At 33.6% G+C, this 19,664-nt stretch overlaps 1 protein-coding gene across 1 annotated transcript in view; it reads left to right on the top strand.

Moving 5' to 3' along the window:
• Positions 1-5,879: 5,879 nt before the first annotated feature.
• The window catches only part of LOC107597772 (testican-2-like), a 22,552-nt gene continuing 8,767 nt past the window's right edge, over positions 5,880-19,664 (top strand). The window contains exons 1-3 of the mRNA XM_016288953.1: positions 5,880-6,137; positions 11,187-11,232; positions 18,401-18,515. Of these exons, the coding sequence (XP_016144439.1) occupies positions 5,988-6,137; positions 11,187-11,232; positions 18,401-18,515 (311 nt within the window). The 5' untranslated portion in view covers positions 5,880-5,987. The remainder of the gene's footprint in view (positions 6,138-11,186; positions 11,233-18,400; positions 18,516-19,664) is intronic.

The following is a 19,664-nucleotide window of genomic DNA, read 5'->3' as shown; positions in this document are numbered from 1 at the left end:
CGGCTTGTGTGCAGCATCATGTCATCAATAATTCTCTGCCTTTTTCCCAGAAGTTTTAGTTGCATATATTTGCATAGGAGAGTGCTGACATACAGAAAACCACCAGAGCGATGCAAGCCACACTTTTACTGATGCATTTGTGCAGCATTTATAAACCTAAATGCCATTGTATTCAGAGTAATGCAGTTGATTTCGAAGGTTTAGTTGATGCTGATGGTTAAAAATCTCAATGAAAGCAACTACTGTAAGCTTAAAACCAGTATAATAGTGAGTTTTATCACAGGTACGTGTGTTCTCAAATGCTGTTTACTTTAAAGGGCCCTTTTTTGGGGTCCCTTCTGGAGTTTGAGTGCTGCTGGTCACTCTCTGCTTTCATTATGTGCAGAAAAACACTGAAGAAAGAACGTTTGGTGACCATTTCGGTTTCTTTACATTGTTCCTTTAAAGCCGTGTTTTCACCCTTTTTGACTCCACAACAATATTTGAACTCCCACACGAAGGGATTTTCATTTTAACACTTAAGGATTAAAAGTACTGTTGTCACAATAACAGAAGAGGATGACACGATGTAATGCAAATAACACACTCTTTATTCATAAGCAGTTCCAGACAGCTGAGATGCAAGCGTACTTCGTAGAATAACGTGGAACTTAACTGAATGTTAAGGAGTCCTTGGCCTGGTTTCACAGACAGGGCTTAGACTGAGCCAGGATTAGGCCATAGTTAGTTTTTATAAACATGCTTTAGTAAAAACATTACTGGTGTGCATCCTGAGACAAAACAAGGCCACTGACATATTTTAAGCTCAATCCGTGCAGGTTTCTTTCAGTTGAATCGGTTCAGACTTGCATTTAGGCTGGGACTAGACTTAAACCTGGTCTGTGAAACCAGGGACTTATTTTGGCCAGGGAGGATTATGGGAAATGTGGTGAATGGAGATTGTGACATTTATAATATAAAAAAACAAAACATTTTAATATTTATAAATAACATATAATGTTATCAATAATTTATAATATTAAAAAATTATATTTAAATTTTTAATTTTTTTATTTTTATGGATTTTCTATCCAAAATATACAATGTTTAATTTTCTTCCGTTTTTATAATGATTAAAAAAATTATTTTTATATTATTTAAATATATTAATTATAATAATATAAAAAATATTTTTACTCACGATTCCTATCCAATAAAACATTTTAGAGCTTGGCATTAAAAAAAAAAAAAAAGGTATGTTCACAAATTTTTCATTCATTAAATATGTTTTTAGTTTTTATGACTTTTCCCAGATCTAAACATGTATAAAACGAGGCTTCCAGGTTTTTAATGATGATAGGAATCCTGCTGCTTTTTGAGAGGATGAGTTCAAATAAGCAATATTTGAGTTTTAGTTAATTTAGCTGATTTCAGTGGTTGTTTGGTCATATTTTAAATCATTTTTAGTCGCGCCCCCTGCTTGAGAAGCACCGTTTTAAAGTGTTTTGTGTTGCTGTCAGTCAGCGTCCAGCAGGAGGCGCTATAATGTTAAAATGAGACTTCGCTCTGAGATGCTCTAATGTAGAATATAGACATAAAATCAGCACTCTTCTGTGCTGGTTCGTTCAGAACAAACCTGTGTTGCATGCATCACCGCATATAGGCTATTAGTGTTTGTGAGCTTGCACAGTTCAGACTAATAAATAGGATTTATCAAGGCATTCATTTAATAGAATGCATCCATGTTTGGAACCATGTTTCAGATCTGTGTCTATGAAGCTGACAGTTCAGACTTGGATGTGGATGTACAGTATATAAACACACCTGTGATGCACAATCATAATGTGGCAAGTTGCTTGACAATCCTGAAAGACTTAATGCACAAATGCTTTCAGGGCAAATGAGATCGTGACTTTATTAAAGGCTTGTTCTGAATTATTTGCACTTTGCTTTCATTTGAATATTTATTAAAAATATCTAAATATTTATATTATTAAAAAAAAAATATATATATTTTTTTTAAACTCAAATTCTATCCAATAAAATATTAAAATATTTTAGAACCTGGCATAGAAAAATGTATATTCGTTAAACAGATGCATAGCCTTTTGATTTTATTCATTAGAAAGTTTCGCCCTCCAGGACTAATAGTCTTTTTAACCAATGATTTGGCATGACTTTTCCAGTTGTTCATTATTTACTGGATCGGGATTAAGAATATTTAAAAAAATATATATTTTAATATTTTATTTTTTATATTAAAAAACATGATATTATCAATCATTTATTATATTAAAATCTAATATGTTAATATTTTTTTTAATAAAAAAAATGCTAATTTCTATCCAATAAAATATTTTAGAACTTGGTACTTATAAAAAAGTATATTAATTATACTACAGATGCATAGCGTTTTATGATTTTATAAATTTCTATGATTTTTTTTTTTCAGAGCTAGAAATCTTTTTAACCAATGATTTGGCATGACTTTTCCAGTTGTTCATTATGTACTGGATAAGGATTAAAAATATTGTAAAAAATATTTTAATTTTTAATATTTAAAAAAAAGTGTCATTTTTTTAACATCATTAATTTATATTATTAAAAATAATAAAATAAAATACAAATTCTATCCAATAAAAAATGATTGTATAAAAATAAGTATATTCATTATACAAAAGCCCGTAGATTTTCCAGGTCTAAAAATGTTTAGATTGTGAGAATCCTGGTTGTTTTTGAAGGGATGAATTAAAATCAGAAATATATTTGATCTGTAGTTGTTTTCAGCTGAGTTTAATGCTTGTTTTGTTGTGTTTTAAGTCATTTTAATTCTCCTGAGATATAAAGAAACACTTAGCAGATCTGATTGTTTCTCTGCTGGTTAATTAGTGATGAACTCTTTCTTTCTTCTGCAGTCGTCTGAGGATTAGACTAGAATCTGGGATTAATGGACTCAGATTCGCTGCTAATATGAATGTTTTGAAGGTGAGTTGTCTGTGACTTGCTGCTGATCACAGGCTGGACAGATCTTAATATGCATGTGAGTGAATCTCTCTTTGTGCTGTTTTGCTTTGATTTATTAACCTGCTGAGAAGAACAAAAGTGCCTCAAAGTGAAATTAGAAATGCAAATGTGATATAAAGTTGTTATGCACTTCCGTGTGTTTATTATTGAAATATATATATTTTTATTAATATTTTAAATAAATTTTGATATATGCTAATTTCATTTGATTTAAAAATATATATTTTTTGTCTTTTTTTTTTTTATAAATTTTTTGTTATAAATATGTCTCTATAATTTTTATTTTAGTTTTAGTTATTTTAGTAAGTTAAACTAAATAAGAAATGTTGCCTTGCCTAATTAAATTTTTTGAATATATATAATTTATATTATGTCAGTTAACACTTATTTCAAGTAATAATTTTTTTTATGGTTTATGGTGACATCACGAATCCTGATGAGTTCTGCAGCTGTGTCCTTCCATCACAAATATTATAATTACAGTTCTGAATTATACTCCGCATCTGCGCCAGAATATCTGAACCTCTGGGAATCGGATGCAATAGAATTAAACAGTTTTGCTGTTGTTTGATCAAATAATGCACGGCTTTAAAGACGATGGTGATATTTGTGATCTGCCCACTTGGTTGATAGTAGCATCAATAGTATTAATATCATAGTATTTAATAGTGTATTTTTGTATAAAATGTATATATTTTATACATGTATGTCTTATATATATTATATGTATGTATGTATATATATATATATGTGTGTGTGTGTGTGTAGTGTATATATATATATATATAATAATCATGCTATTTTTTGTGCATTTTTAATCCAGTAAAAGACACTATTTCCTAAATGTCAACATTAATTGATGACAAATCGAATTGATCTGATCAAAACTGACAGTAAAGCCCCGTTCACACAGTAATACCTGTAAATTACCGTAAAATTACCAGAACGACTTTACCAGTGAATACAAAAATGCTCTGTTCACACAGGCAACGGCGTTCCGTATTTTTACCGGTAAAGCACCATTCACACATCAGTTTCAAAATACCGGTAAATTCTTTAACCGGAAATGACCTCTAAATGGCTTGTACTCATGGAGGGGTATCCGCGGTCATTGTTTAGTTTTTTTGTCAAATGTTCGCATTCATGCAGCCGTATTTTTTCAAATATGATCTCTTAACGGTAATTTACCGGTAAAGTCTATATGTGGGAAAGGGGCTATTGATAATGTAACAAATTGCAATTTCATATTGGCTAAATGCTGTTAATTGCTCTTTTTGTTCATCGCAGCGTCCAGAAGACCGGCGTGGTTCGACGAGGGTGCTAAACACCCTCAAACGAAATCAATAGCGCCCTCATTTAATGCTGTAATAATGGCAGATTTGGCAAACAATCCAGTAGTTTATGGTTTGCGCTCTGGAGATCGGTTTCTATTTCAATATCTTTTGCAGCGTTGAGAAATATAGCCAATCACAGACGTATCTGTTGATTTTTTTTAACCCAACAGCCAATCAGAGGCCTTGAAATTAGAATCCACTCACAGCTCAAATCGCCAGAGTTTTTGTTCAGGTGTTGTGTTCCGCACGAATCATCTCATTAAGAGACTGTGCAGCGTTAAGAACATAAACGGGTGGTTCAGTGTTTTTTTTCTAGGCTTGATTGTGTTTATGGGGTGCAGTCTAACATGTGTTAACGCTTCGTTTGTTAAAAAAAGCATTATTTTTCACATAATTGACCTTTATTCCACACCGCTCTGTCCCTTCTCCTCTGAACGCGCTGATCATTTCCTTCTTTTATGAAGCCCCTCCCTCAGAAATAGGCGATGAGCTCTGATTGGTTAGCTGGCCCAGTGTGTTGTGATTGGCTAAACTGCCTCTAGTGTGCGTCTAGACGTCCCGCCCCTCAACATAGCGTGCTCCGGTTGTATTGATAACGTCAATGACAAACAACGGCGTCGTTAATATCGTTATCAGTTTGAGCTCGATTGAGAAGCAGAGGATATTATTGAAGAGGATCGTGCAGAACCTGTGCAAGCATGGCTTTTAATGGTAGGCCTGTGTTTTTTGTTTGTTGTTGTCTCATACTTTTAGATACGCTGTTATTTGTAAATGCTACTGCTTATGTTAGCTTTTAATATACGGGTTTATCCTGATTAAAGCTTTAATACAGTTCATTATTAAAATATTATTATTAATACATTGCTATAGTATGTGAAAATAAGTGTATTCACTGAGCTGATGAGCTGAATGAGAGAGAGAAAGAGAGAGAGAGAGAGAGTGCAGAGCAGGGGACGCGAGGAACAGTATTAAGAACTGTTGCTTTAGATCATTGATTCTGAAACTTGTGAATCCATTAGAATCGTTAGAAGACACCCGGGAAGTACCTCGTTGTAGTCCCTACCAGTCGGTTTTGTAGGCATTAAACTGCCAGAAATTTAAAAGACGATATCTCCGTTTGCATTGAACTTTCAGCTTTGCAGATATTGTTTATACTCAAACAGCAACATTTCACACTAACTAACGTTAAAAAAGTGAAATCGCAATCAACCACCCCTTTAATTGATTGTAATGTAATTTTGTGATATCGCTAAGATGAGTGACAGCTTTTAGTGATGATTATAAAGGGAACGCTCTTGCGCCATAGCAATGGACAGCACAAATATATTATATAGCGAGAGAGAGAAAGAGAGAGGTCAGATGCTCTCTCTCTCTCATATGCGCGCACACACACACACACACACACACACTCTCTCTCACACACACACACTCACACACACACACACACACACACACTCTCTCTCACACACACACACTCACACACACACACACACACACACACTCTCTCTCACACACACACACTCACACACACACACACACACACACACTCTCTCTCTCTCTCTCTCTCTCTCTCTCTCTTCAGTCACCCGAGCAGAGATCAAACCGTCGCCTCGGTTCTCCGTCGTGTTTACTCGTGAGAAGCTGCTCAAGATGCGAGGTTTATGTGTTGTTCAGCTGCTGCTGGCTACGCTGAGCGCGTCTCTGAGCGGCGCGAGAGAAGCGCAGGAGACCGAGCAGCAGTGGCTCTCAGCCGTGCACCGGAACAGCCGCACCGTCAAACACTGGAGCCGCTTCAGAGACGTGAGTTTAGCCGCTTTACAGCGCTCGCGACTATTTGTTCAAATTATAACCGAACAAATAATCTGACTGAACTAAAGGTGTATTTTTAAAATACAATTTTCTGTATCGACAAATATCTTTAAAAGTCTTGACTACAGAAATGGTATTGAACGTTTCCACCGTTACTGACAGCGGGGCATGTTGTCACAATGGAAACCATTGGCACTGATTTTAGTTTTTTTTTTCTTTTTTTTTTGTGGAGCAAATGCCATATCATGCGTATTTATGATGTATTTTAGCCTGTCAAAAAAATGTCAAACTGATAAATCAAGTATAAAAATTAAAACAATAAATCAGTGTATCATATTGAGTTTTTGAGGACGATTTAAAAAAAAAAATGTTGAAGAGCAAAAAGAGAAAACCTGATGTACAGAGTTACTGAGATATAGACATTGTGAAAATTAGCCTCGGTCTCTGCTATTCTGCTGCAATGCAAACTTCAGAATGAAAGGGATTTTTATTCTATCCATCCATCTATCCATCCATCCATCAACAAATAGCAGTCTTGTCTTCCAATGTGTTGCTTTGACGCTCCCATAATTATTTTAGTCTTCGATTAGAGATGCACAATATATCGATTTGAAACATGGACCCACATATTTTTAGTTAGGAATTACTCATGCATCTACAGTACCTTAAATGTATATTGACAAAAATACTTTAAATGTTACTTTTCCATTAGAACAGATTTGTCCATCTTTCAAATTGTACATAATAGTGTTGTGATGCCTAAATGCTGATGTAGCATTAAAAACTATATATTTTTAGTTTTTAATGTTATGCATTTTTTATTGCACATAACATGCCAATAGTCGTTGGACCAGAATTTAAATGTCAGTGCATCTCTAACTTTAAATAAATTGTTGAAATAAATGTTAACGTGACATAAAAACACTTTATTTCAGCTAATTGCCAAAGCAACATTTTAAATTTTCGTTTCAGTTGAAGAACTAAAATATCTAAAACTAAATAAACTAAACTAATAAATAAAATTATGAAAATAACATTATGACGATCACCTCAGCATCATTCAAGGTGATCAATTCAGTTTAGAAAAAACGGTGAACATATATACAGGTAACTTTGTTTTTTGCAAAAGTAATGTATGTTAATAAACACACTGAATTTATGGTCTACACTGTAAAAAATGACAGTGAATTTAACGGTAAAAGACTGTAAAAATACTACAGTAAAAACCTGTTAAATGGTTAACCGTAAATTCCCCTACTATATACGGTGAAAAACTGTATTGGACATTACATGTAATTTTACGGTAGTATACCATTTTTGGAAGTGAAAAAGACCGTATAATTTACAGTGAATAACCGTAAATTGACATTCCCAGAATTCCCTGCGTTACATTTCAAATTTGATGTTTTTTTGTTGTTGAAGTTACAAAGCTACAAAACAGATTTCAGTACTTCAATAAGTTGGTATATTAACATTATATCAGTTCATGAAATTACTGTATCTTACTGTAAATTGAAGTTAAAACTGTAAATCCTAAAATGTTGCTACCGTATTTTTTACGCTAAAATTCCGCATCTACAGCTGCTGTTTTTTTTTACCGTAAATCTTACGTTTTTTTTTTTTTTTTACAGTGTAGCCTTCAGTCATTACTCTGAAAATGATTTTTTTGTCGGATCAGCGAGGAAACATTTCCTGCTCTTTTCCACACATGATCCCAGCTCATCTCCATCACGCTGTTAGGACGAGAAAGAGTGAGAAACGAGCGAGAGCTGGTGAGAAATGACAGCTGAAGTCTGGTCTGCTCCCAGAGGCCCTGCTGTCTGGATGAGTTAGCGCTACAGAGACAGACATTGTGCGTTTTGTTTATTTATTTATTTGAGAGAAAGACAGCTTGGGAACCGTCCGTCAGCGCAGGACTGACTCAGGTGACAGAGATTGTGTGTGCGTGTTTTTAGAGCAAGAGATTTTGATTTGGGCTGTGTAGTTGTTCTCGGGTAACCTCATCAGGTTAGCAGCGGTGTGATTGGTTAACTGGAGGACTGCGTTATGGTTCTGTCATTGACACACTACAGGTTTTAATGTCTTATTCGGCTCCACGCTTGTCTAAAATCAAACTCATTTTTCTGACTCATTCTGACTACGTTCAGGATTGTTTATATAGTTGCTGAGCACCATTTGAATCTATAGAGCCTAAAGTATGAAATTCAGATCATCCCAGATTAGGATGAGTTTGTTTCTTCATCAGGTCTGTAGAAATGTAGCACTGCATCAGTGTCTCAGCAATGGATGCTCTGCAGTGAATGGGTGCCGTCAGAATGAGAGTCCAAACAGCTGATAAAAACATCACAATAATCCACAGCACTCCAGTCCATCAGTTAACATCTGGAGAAGACAAAAGCTGAAACTAATCCAGCATTAAGACGTTTTTAACTAAAATACGAGTCTGTAATCCATAATAGTGTTTCCTTCAGTGAAAAAGTGTTCTGGTGTGAATCAGGAGAGAAATCTGCACAGATCAAGCAGCATTTAAACAGCTCTGAACACATATGTGTCTGGATTTTGATGCGAGAGACAACAGCAGATGCACTTTTTCACTGGAGGAAAATGTTTTGTCTTGTTTTCCAAATGTTTAAAGATTCTTAAATCAAGATACACGTATTTCACAAGCAAAATGACAAAATAAGAAGTCGTGTTTTATGAGAAATTGTTCAAAATGAAGTGAGTTAATGATTAAAACAAGAACAAATTGCTGCCGATGGGTTCAGAAAAATCAAATAAATTCAAAGAGAAAAGTTTTCATTCCACGTTTACAGATATTTGTTCTCGTTTTAGTTATAAACACTTTATTTTGAGCAATTGCTCATAAAACAAGACTTCTATCAGGAAACAAGAGAAGTACATGTATCTTGATTTAAGAATCTTTAAACATTTGTACTGAAAAACAAGACAAAAATGCTGAGGAAGAACAGCACATTTTTACAGTGAGATCAGAAGATACAGTAAACGTTATTTCCATATTCTAGAGTTTTTGTGAAATGAATTAAAAAGTAATGAGTATCTAATGACAGTAGTGTTATCAAACCTTGAAGCATTGCTTATACAAGACATTTACACACTGTGTTCCTTTCAATTTTTTCTTTAAGTTTTCTTTTGGTCTTACAAAGGTCTTAAAAGTCTTACATTTACCTGCAGAAACCCTGGATGAATCGTTTGGGTTAGTATTGCTCATTCGGAAGTATCTTTATATAAAAGCATCTACGAAATGAACAAGTATAAACGTAAATGTAACAAACATGAAAATTGCATTTTGAATTGGAATGTAAGCAGGTCATATTAAAATGAATTGAAAAGCAAAGAAATTCATCTAGCAATTGTAATTTTTTAACTAGAAAGGTTTGAAAATAATCTTTGAATGTTGGCTTGGCAAAGGCTTGATTTGAAAGTTTGTGACGGTTTATAGATCTGTAAATGCCATCTGTGTGCTGTGAACAATTCAGATTCCAGCTTATGAATTGAAAGAGCTATTTTAATAGCCACTTTAACTGTTGTGGAATATGAAAGAGAAAAGCGTGCACACCGATAGAGACACAGAAGCCCATGTTTCTTGGTTTTCCGCTGACGTGTCTCTGCGTCAGAGTCTGTGCTCTTGGGTTTTGTGTGTGTTAATGAGAAACTCGACTGCTAAAGTGAGTCATTTCTAAAAGCCTGATTGTCTTTTTGTGTCTGCTGAATCATTCGTGATGAGATGACTTCATTTTGGGATCACGTTGCTCTTTGTGTCCTAATTGTGTTGTTTATGAATATGTTCTGATGTGGCATCTGTTATAAACTGATATCCGTGCTCAGTAGCACAGCATATGTTGTGTTCTTCTTCTGTTTACTGCTAAACACTTCATTGCTGGAGTACGTGTTGGTCCCAAAGGTAGACTCAACCGGCCTCACCCATGATGAAGAGTCAGTGAAATTTTGTAGTATGTTTCAAAATCTAGGCTTCAAAATTACCCTGGCTTACATTTTGCCCATATATGGTAAGCGGTTCAGGAAGTGGGTGTGGCTTGAGCTTTGCTGGGCTTTATGCAGATTTCTTGTGCATGCAAAGCTGTGTGTAATTGCTCTCCTGAAAACTTTACTGGTAACTGGGGGTTTATTTTACATTCAGGACACATTATAAGAACTGAAATCTTGTAGCTGTCAGAGACAGTGGATGGTCTTATCTTTTAGTTGTTATGGCAACCGTAGAGATGTCTCAGGTGTTGCTAGTGTTTTAATGGCACAATAATAACATCTTTTTCCGTAACATTTTATTTTATTTATGATAAATAATTATTTCATATTATAATGTCAGAATGTATTTTTTTTATTACACTATTCCTTGAAATGTTGTAAGTTTTGTTACTGTTTTTAAATTTAATTTAATTTTAATTTTGACTGACTTCAGAGTTGCAGATGAACAGAGGCAAAGTTAAAGATCTTTTTTCCGTAACATTTTATTTTATTTATGATAACTAATTATTTCTAATAAGGAGTAATGTCAGAATGGATTTTTTTAATTAAAATATTCCTTGAAATATTGTAAGTTGCAAAGTTGAAGATCTTTTTTTCCCGTTTCTTTTACTGTTACTTGAGCGTGAGCTTTTCTGATAACAGATATTATTGCCGTGGTAAAAAAACCCACTATATATGCTCTGCTGCTGAATCAGTATCTTTTAAATGTAATTCCCGGAAACTCTCTGTCCGCTGCGTGAAATCCCTCGGCTCATAATCACCCAGATCATATTAATAGATGACAATTAAAGCAAAGCGCAGAGCTGTCCTCTTTCATGTGTCCTTATTTCATGTCCAACATCTCATTTTCTCTCTCTATCTTCATCCCTGCTTTCCGCTTCACGCCGCTGAAGGAAGTGGAGGTTGGTAAATGTGTGTTTGTGTGACGTCTGTGTTTCAATCATCTGGCCTGGATCAGGATAAAACACCTGATTTTGAATGTGTGTTATTTTATATGTTTGATTATAATGATTTCTCTCTGGTGTTTCTCTTCAGGAGGACTACATCCGTTCGCTGGAAGGTCCACAGGCTTCTGATGAAAGTGAGGAACGCAAAGTCACGTCACGTCAAAATCAGTGAAAAAATATTTTGCTCAGAGAAAATGAAGCCTAAATGAATCTTGTGTATTTATACTTATTTTTATAATAATTAACTAAATACTTTTTACATGACTAAAGTTTTTTTGTAATGCCTTTAAGCTGATACAAAGCTAAATTGTACTACAATTACATTTTTTTTTTAAATTCACATTACAATAATGAGAAAATTGTCATGAAAATATTATAATGCAAAAACAGTTCTTGATGGTACTAAAAATAATCGTTTTATCAAAATGTAATTTCTTTTTTTTTAAATTAAAATAATTTTGAGGAGACATGACCAGAAATAATGATAATGTCTTTAGCACATTAAAAGTAAAGTTGAGACGGCTTATCATTATCATTAAGATGCTATTGTAGTTTTTATTTATATTATGAATTAGTTATATATATATATATATATATTTTTTTTTTTAATTTTAAAGTCTTAGTAATTTTGTTGTTTTTGTAGTTATTTTTATATGTACATAGTTTTTATATGCATGTTTTAATGCAGTTTTTAATACACCAAGTTAAACAAAATGATAAAGTTGCATTTTTGTTTTCTTTTATATTTTATATTATTTCAGTTTGTTTATTTTAAGTAATGAAAAAGTTTTTTTTAGGTTTAATTTACTATAATAACATACTCTCAGTCAAACGTTTTTGAACAGTAAGATTTTTTATATTTTTAAAGAAATCTCTTCTGCTCACCAAGCCTGCATTTATTTGATCTGAAATACAGCAAAAGCAGTGAAATTGTGAAATATTTTTACTATTTAAAATAACTGCTTTATATTTTTATATATTTTAAACTGTAATGTATTTCTGTGATGTGCAGCTGTATTTTCAGCATCATTACTCCAGTCTTCAGTGTCACATGATCTTCAGAAATCAGTATAATATGCTGATCTGCTTCTGGTGGCTGCATTTTTCATATTTATCACCAACATTTGGATTCATCTGCTCTGTTTGAATGTGTGTGCAATCACGTCTGCTTACAGTGAATATTTCATGCCTATATTAAATTCCTAAAAGCTCTTTATTGGAGAATGTGTCTGTCTGCTGCTGGCCAATGACTCTAAACTAGTGTTGTCATATTGACTTAACGACCTGCAGACAATTATGCATTACTGTCTGAAATCCTATCTAACGTGGCAGTAATTACCGTGCCAGCTGGACTCAGCACACATCAGATCGTGGGTCAGAAAGGGCTTTTGTTTGAGAGCACAGAGGTTTTTACAAGAGCAGCTTTGCATACTTTAATTCAGCAGCTCCCTCTGGTCAAATGAACTGATTTATGGTTGGCTCTAGTGTCTACACTATAGCAGTGTTTCATCTAGAGCTGTTAAGTGATTCAAATGTTTACATGATAAATGTTTGATTAATTTGGGCTGAGAAATTACACCAAAAGATCATTTAAAGTCATTATTGCGTTGAATAAAGCATTGAATATTCATGAAAATGTAGCTTTAATTTTTTTTTTTTGTTTCAATAAAAAACATTTTTTTTAATATGAAATATGATTCTCTAAATATGCAACAAAAAAAATGTTATTGAATCATTCATTAAACTGATTCATTCAAACCAAGTTACTGTTTTATGAATGATTCACTGAATCATTGTCTCACTTGATTCGTTCAAACGGCTGATTCATTTAGAAACTAAACCAAGTTACTGTCTTTATGAATGAGTCGCTGAATCATTGTCTCACTTGATTCGTTCAAACGGCTGATTCATTTAGAAACTAAACCAAGTTACTGTCTTTATGAATGAGTCGCTGAATCATCGTCTCACTCAATTAGTTCAAAGGTCTGATTCATTCAGAAACTAAACCAAGTTACTGTCTTTATGAATGAGTCGCTGAATCATTGTCTCACTTGATTCATTCAAATAGCTGATTCATTTAGAAACTAAACCAAGTTACTGTCTTTATGAATGAGTCGCTGAATCATTGTCTCACTTGATTCATTCAAACGGCTGATTCATTTAGAAACTAAGCCAGTCACTGTCTTTATGAATGAGTCATTAAATCATTGATTCTTTTGATTTGGTCAAAGCTGTGGATTCATTCAGTGACAAATCACTGACGGAGCGGTGCGCTAAATGCCTTAATCATTTGAACCCATTATTATTTTCAAACTTGATCACACCAAATGAACGTCAGCTTTAGTTTTAACATCATGAATGTTTGTGCAGCCACATGTTGGTGTGAAAATATCTTTTTACCTTGGGATATGAAGATCTAATCATCTCTAGTTGTCATTGTGAGCCTTTAGGAATCAGAATGAGATAAAAACGCCAAAAAATAAGAGTAAATGTGGATGGATGGGTGGCTTAGTGTGTGAGCCCTGTGTTAAATCAAACACCTTCGACACGTTACACCTCTTTCTCTGTGGTTCTCTCATAAATCTATGAAGCTTGTAAGTGTGCTACAAATCATTGCGCAGGAATTGCAGCGCGCTCATGTTTCCATGGAAACACCTCCAGCACAGCTTCGAGGCGAGAGCGACGGTGCAGAAGGAGAGATGTGATGGCCTGCACACGGTCAGAGAGAAATCACAGGCATTACTCGCCTCACGGGGTTTGACCGAAATAATAACCCACAGCAGAGCCGTGATGATGGAGAGACTGTGCTGTCTGAATTAGGGGTGCAACGGTTCTCGATAAAAAATCGAACCGTACCATTCTCCACACACGGTTCGGCATGCACTAGGACCGCAGTTCAACTTAAATCTGACAATGCATCTGTAATATGGTTTGTTAGAGTTCGTCTAATGCATGTTTCTGTTGATGGATACAAATTCTGGCTTCCCAATACATTACAACAAGAGCAAGGAGAGAGAAAAAAACAATACGTGAACAAACAAATCACTCTTTAATCAATGCGAGTTCTGTATGCTGGAATAACTGTAATTTATGCCGTCATCACGTGTTGATAGCGCAGGTGAGACCTGAACAGCACACGTTGCTATCTGTGTTTAAACTAAACTCTTTTAAGCCTGGCCAGTTTCAATATTAAAGAGCCAGAAGATGTGAGCTTGCTCGCAGTGAGAAGATCTGTGTGTGCGCTCATCCAAACGTCAGCGTCTCAGAACGCGTGCAAATATTAAGCTCTCTGTGAAGTGCTGAGTTTGAAGGGTCAAATTACGGAATCAGTGCGTTCTCTTAAAGTGACAGCACTTTCTTAATATTAATCAAACAGCAACAACACGGAAATCTCTCAATGCTCTTGACTGAATAACTTTTGTAACTTTAAAAAGGATTAATCCTTAATTTATACAGTCAAATATGCAATGTTATTTTACATTTGATTACTTTATTCAATTTCTGTACCTAAAAACTATGTTAGACCTACCTAAAAAACCTGAAAAGCACTGTTTATTTTATTTGTATCTTTGCTCTATTGTATTTATTTGTGCTGTTGCTTGTAGTTAGATTATTTGTTATCTTCATTATTTTTATTTGACAATATAGTTTTTTCCCTAAACATAGCACATACCAAACCGTTCCGAAACCGTGATACAAACCGAACCGTGAGTAAGTTGAACCGTTGCACCCCTAGTGTGAATATGTGAGAGAGTACAGTCAGATCACATTATAACATTACAGTACTTTAATGTGCATGTCAGGGTTTCACATTCATGCAAAATGTGCAATTATAAAACTGTGATTTCCAATTCTGGAAAAGACATACATTTTCTGTAGTAAATATATGAGGAGTTTATTTACAAAAAACGATTTTTTTTCAGAAATCACGTTTTTTTTTAATTGCACATTCCAAGTAATATCAATCAAATTGCAGTTGGGTTGTTTTGATTAAGTAATAATAACTTAAATACAGGTAATTTACTAAATTAAAGTTCATTGAAAGTATGTTTTTTTTTTACATATTAAAAGTTTGTTTTATAGCAAAAGCCGATAACTCCACATTTCATATTTTAGAGTTAAAAAAACACTGGTTTAATCTTTGTAATCTCCTCAGATGATAACGTAGACGCCTGACAAACGTTGTTGTTGTTGTGATCATAAACTGTATGGATGTGATTACACGGAGCTTTTCCCTCATCAGTGTAACGCGCTGCTTTCGCAAGGTTCTGTGAAAACGTTTCAGCTTTTATTTTCCTTCTTCGCCCTGAAGAAGATATCACAGGCTCATCAAGTTCGTCGAAATGATCCTCGATCACTTTTAGTCAGCTTTGACGAAACTCCTCTCAGCTAGCGCGTATTTTCAGAGTGAATGTAGCCTTGTCACCTGACCGGAATACAGCGCGCTGATTGGCTAAAATGGACTTATCGGCTTCTGTTCAACAACAAGGCGCTTATCGGCTTCTGCAGTAAAACCTGAACTCACGATGCCTTGAAAGTGGACAAAACCGGATTTTTTGACAAAAGGTGTTTAGGGTTCAGATCGCGCTATATGTGGAGAATAAAGCACGGCAATCAGTGCTTTTTTTTTTTAAAGTAGCGTTTATCGGTTTTTGCAAATGAACTCATATATATATATATATATATATATACTGTATATCAGCTGAAAAATGCTTCTGTATATGAATGTAATTTCCTTTAAATTATTTTAAGTAGATAGTAAAGTTTAAGAAATCCTAGCCTTAAAGTTTAAAATAGTTTAGATGGAAAATAAAACAAAATAAATAGATAAAATAAAATAAAATATATTTATAAAATAAAATATATAAATAATAAAATTTTATTTAAAATGTTAATAAATAATATTCCACATTTTAAAATAATAAATATATAATAAATAGAATAAAATCTAAATATTAGATGAAACACTTATAAAACATTTTAAAAAAGTAAATAACAATTTTGCCTGTAACTAGCTGAAATAAAGTTTAAATTAAAGTGTTAAAACTAATAAAACTAAAATTGAAATAAATTAAAGCTAAATAGAAATAAAACTAGTAAAGACAACAGCACATAACAAAATTACTAAAACTTAAAATTTACATTTAAACTTAAAATAATTGGTTAGTTAAACATTTCATCGATGTAATTTTCAAGAATTTTGATTTATAAATGTTTCCAGTATGTAGTGTTTACATTCTAGTGTACTTCAAAGAATAATATGAAGAAAAAGACAAACAACAACAGCGTGATAATACATGATGTATTTCTGCAGAAATATCCTGTCAGCTTCACGGTTTGTTTATGAGTTATTCATCTGAATAATCATCAGTTGTTCAAATATCGGCTGATATTTGTATGGAAACATGTTTTCTCTGTGTTTTCTCTCGGGAATAGATGTTAGTGTGGTGTTGTTCTGTCTTTGGCCTGTAGCTGTTTGTTTGCGCTCTTGTTTATGGGTTTATCATCACACAGAAAACAGATGGCATATTCTCCGCTGAAATGCTGCTTCCAGCCCCATCCCTTCTTCTTCTTCTCTCCTCTAGTCTAGTTATGAATTATTCATAATCAGTGCTGAGACAGATGAAAAGAGACTCAGGATTTCTGTTCTCCATAAAAGTGCTCGATGAGATCTGGGTGTCCAAATGCGTATCAAATCTTTACATGTTTTACAGACTTCAAAGACAAAGTGTAATCAGTGTAAACCATCATGAAGTTTGATGAAGTTAACATGCAGATCATTAAAAATCATCAAAAGTCTGTATCTACGTTATTAGATGTATACATGACAGATACCTCTATATTGTTAATGTTAACTAAAATAAAACTTTTAAAAAGTCATTTTCAGTAATTGAAATAAAACTGAAATAAAATAAAATATAAGATGAAAAACTAACTTTTTAATAACTTAAACATAATGACATTTTAATTAGTAAAATAAAATAAAAAAATTAATTTAAATAAAATAAAACTATAAACCACTCAAATAACCGAAACAAAATTAAATATAAATATTACATACAAATTTAATGTAAATTTTTTTTTAAAAATTTAACATTCATTAAATTTTTTTGTTTTGGTAACTACCTGAAATAAACAACTCATTTGCAATAGTAGAATTACTCAAAATCAAAATAAATGAAAGCTAAATAGAACCAGTAAAGACAAAGGTTGGTTAAACATTGCATCAATGTAATTTTAAAGTGTTTTGATTGTGAATTTATCAGCAATCACAAACAACTGAAAATAACATGGACATTCATTGATTAAAAGTAAACCCTGTACCATATGCATTTATCATAGTATTTACTAAGTATCAATATACTTTCAAAAAACACCAGGATAATACCACGGTGCTTTTTGTTACATTTGTTAGATTGGCAGAACAGGGAGAAAACATGAAAAGCCCGAGGTCAGGACCTTGAATTATTTTTCTATACCATGACAGACTGATAAAAGAGACAGATTTTCCATAAAAATGCTTGATGAGATTGTAAAATCTGCTTTATTTAGAGCATCGTTCCTGTAACATTTATAAGGAGACAGTAGCGGAAGGACAGTGTGATCTGATCAACATTATTCCTGAGTTCTGAACATAGTAAGGAGGAATTCACTGCAGCTGCTGCTAGCGCCGCGCATTTTCAGGCATGGGTTGCTAATAGAATTATGCAAATCAGGCAACGAGCCCATCAAAAGCTGGGCTGAACGCAGTTTCCTCGCAGGCCGGTTCTGAGAGCAGGATCTGATCCAGCATCTCTGAGATCCAGACAGCTGCATCAGCTTTTAACATGCACAAGGTGTGTTCGTCTGGAAATACGCCGGCTTATAAAGCTCTGCTCCATCATCATCTGGTGAAGAACAATACAAGATGAAAATCAAATGCTACTTTATCCATCATAAATGAAATGCGAGTATTCTTATTTGAGTCTACATGTCAGGGTTGCAAAATGTGCAGTTTTTAAATTGGATGGATGGATATATAGATAGATAGATAGTAGATAGATGGATAGATAGACAGACAGTGGATATCTTGTAAACATTAGTTAATGCACTGTGAACTAACATGAACTAACAATGAACATCTGTATTTTTATTAACTAACGTTAGCGAAGATTAGTAAATACAGTAACAAATGTATTGCTCATGGTTAGTTCATGTTAGTTTATACATTAACTAATGTTTAACTAATGAACCTTATTGTAAAGTGTTACCAACGTTCGTTTAAGCGTGAATGTTTTGAATGCACATGTTGGTCTTTTGCAGGTCTGGACACCACGAAGGATCCGTGTCAGAAGGTGAAGTGCAGTCGTCATAAAGTGTGTGTGGCTCAGGGATATCAGCGAGCGATGTGTGTGAACCGCAAGAAACTCCAGCTCAGGTCAGTCTCGCTCAGTTCAGCTCCAGCATCGCTTTCACAAACATTTACATATTTACCATATTTTGCCATATGTTCACTGTTGTGCTTTTAAGCCTATATGAAATAATAGACAGAAAAAATCTGTTTTGTTTTTATGGAAAAGTTTATTGTACCATTAGACTTTAATTTATTTATTAATTAATTGACAATTAATTTATTGTACCATTTTAACAGATATTCACATAGAAAACAGCTATTTTAAATTGTAATATTTCACAATATTACAGTTTTTTTTCTGTATTTTTGATCAAATAAATGCAGCCTTGGTGAGAAGAAGAAAAACATTAAAAATCTTACTGATCCCAAACTTTTGAACAGCAGTGTGTATTTATAAGCAATTTAAAAAAGAAGTTTGAGTTTTCTATTGATCATTTAGAGACATATGATGATACAAAATCATAAAAAATGAAATCAAACACTTCAATTAAAAATTTAAAAATTAGAATACTAATTGTAATATTCACTTATTGTGAAAAACAAATGTTTAAATAGTTGTTTAATATATATATATATAAAAAAAACTTAAGATTGCATGTTTACACATGAGAAGTATTAATGTTAAAGGTTTACCTTTTACCTGAATTTATTTCTTTATTTATTGTAAGTGTGTGATATTTGAACTGTATTGAATCCAGTTATGGTCAGTTTGACCCGGAACATAATGATCGTAGCCAGAATACAAGAGCTATCAGTTAAATTGAGATTATAAGATGTTCCATGGAAGATTTAATGTTCCAATCACATGTTGAAGCTTTATCGCTACAGATGTTATAATGATGTATTTTTGAATGAACATCGATTTAATTAACTGACAAATTAACTGCTAATGGCTTGTGTCTGTTTCAGTCTCCGTTCATTTGCTCTTGACTGATATTAACCACAGAACAACAGAGTTTATGAACGCACCGAACATTTCTCGTTGGTGTGTGTTTTGAGTGTGTGTGTGTGTGTGTGTGTGTGTGAGTGTGTGTGTGTGTGTGTGTGTGTGTGTGTGTGTGTGTGTGTGTGTGTGTGTGTGTGTGTGTGAGTGTGTGTGTGTGTGTGTGTTTGTGTGTGTGAGTTTGTGTGTGTGTGTGTGTGTGTGTGTGTGTGTGTGTGAGTTTGTGTGAG

The sequence above is a fragment of the Sinocyclocheilus grahami genome, unplaced genomic scaffold (genome assembly GCF_001515645.1).
Source record: "Sinocyclocheilus grahami isolate Dianchi unplaced genomic scaffold, SAMN03320097.WGS_v1.1 scaffold236.1, whole genome shotgun sequence".
In the NCBI taxonomy this organism is placed as follows: domain Eukaryota; kingdom Metazoa; phylum Chordata; class Actinopteri; order Cypriniformes; family Cyprinidae; genus Sinocyclocheilus; species Sinocyclocheilus grahami.
The sequence above is the reverse complement of the archived record's forward strand: the minus strand, read 5'-3'. Positions and strand labels throughout refer to the sequence as shown.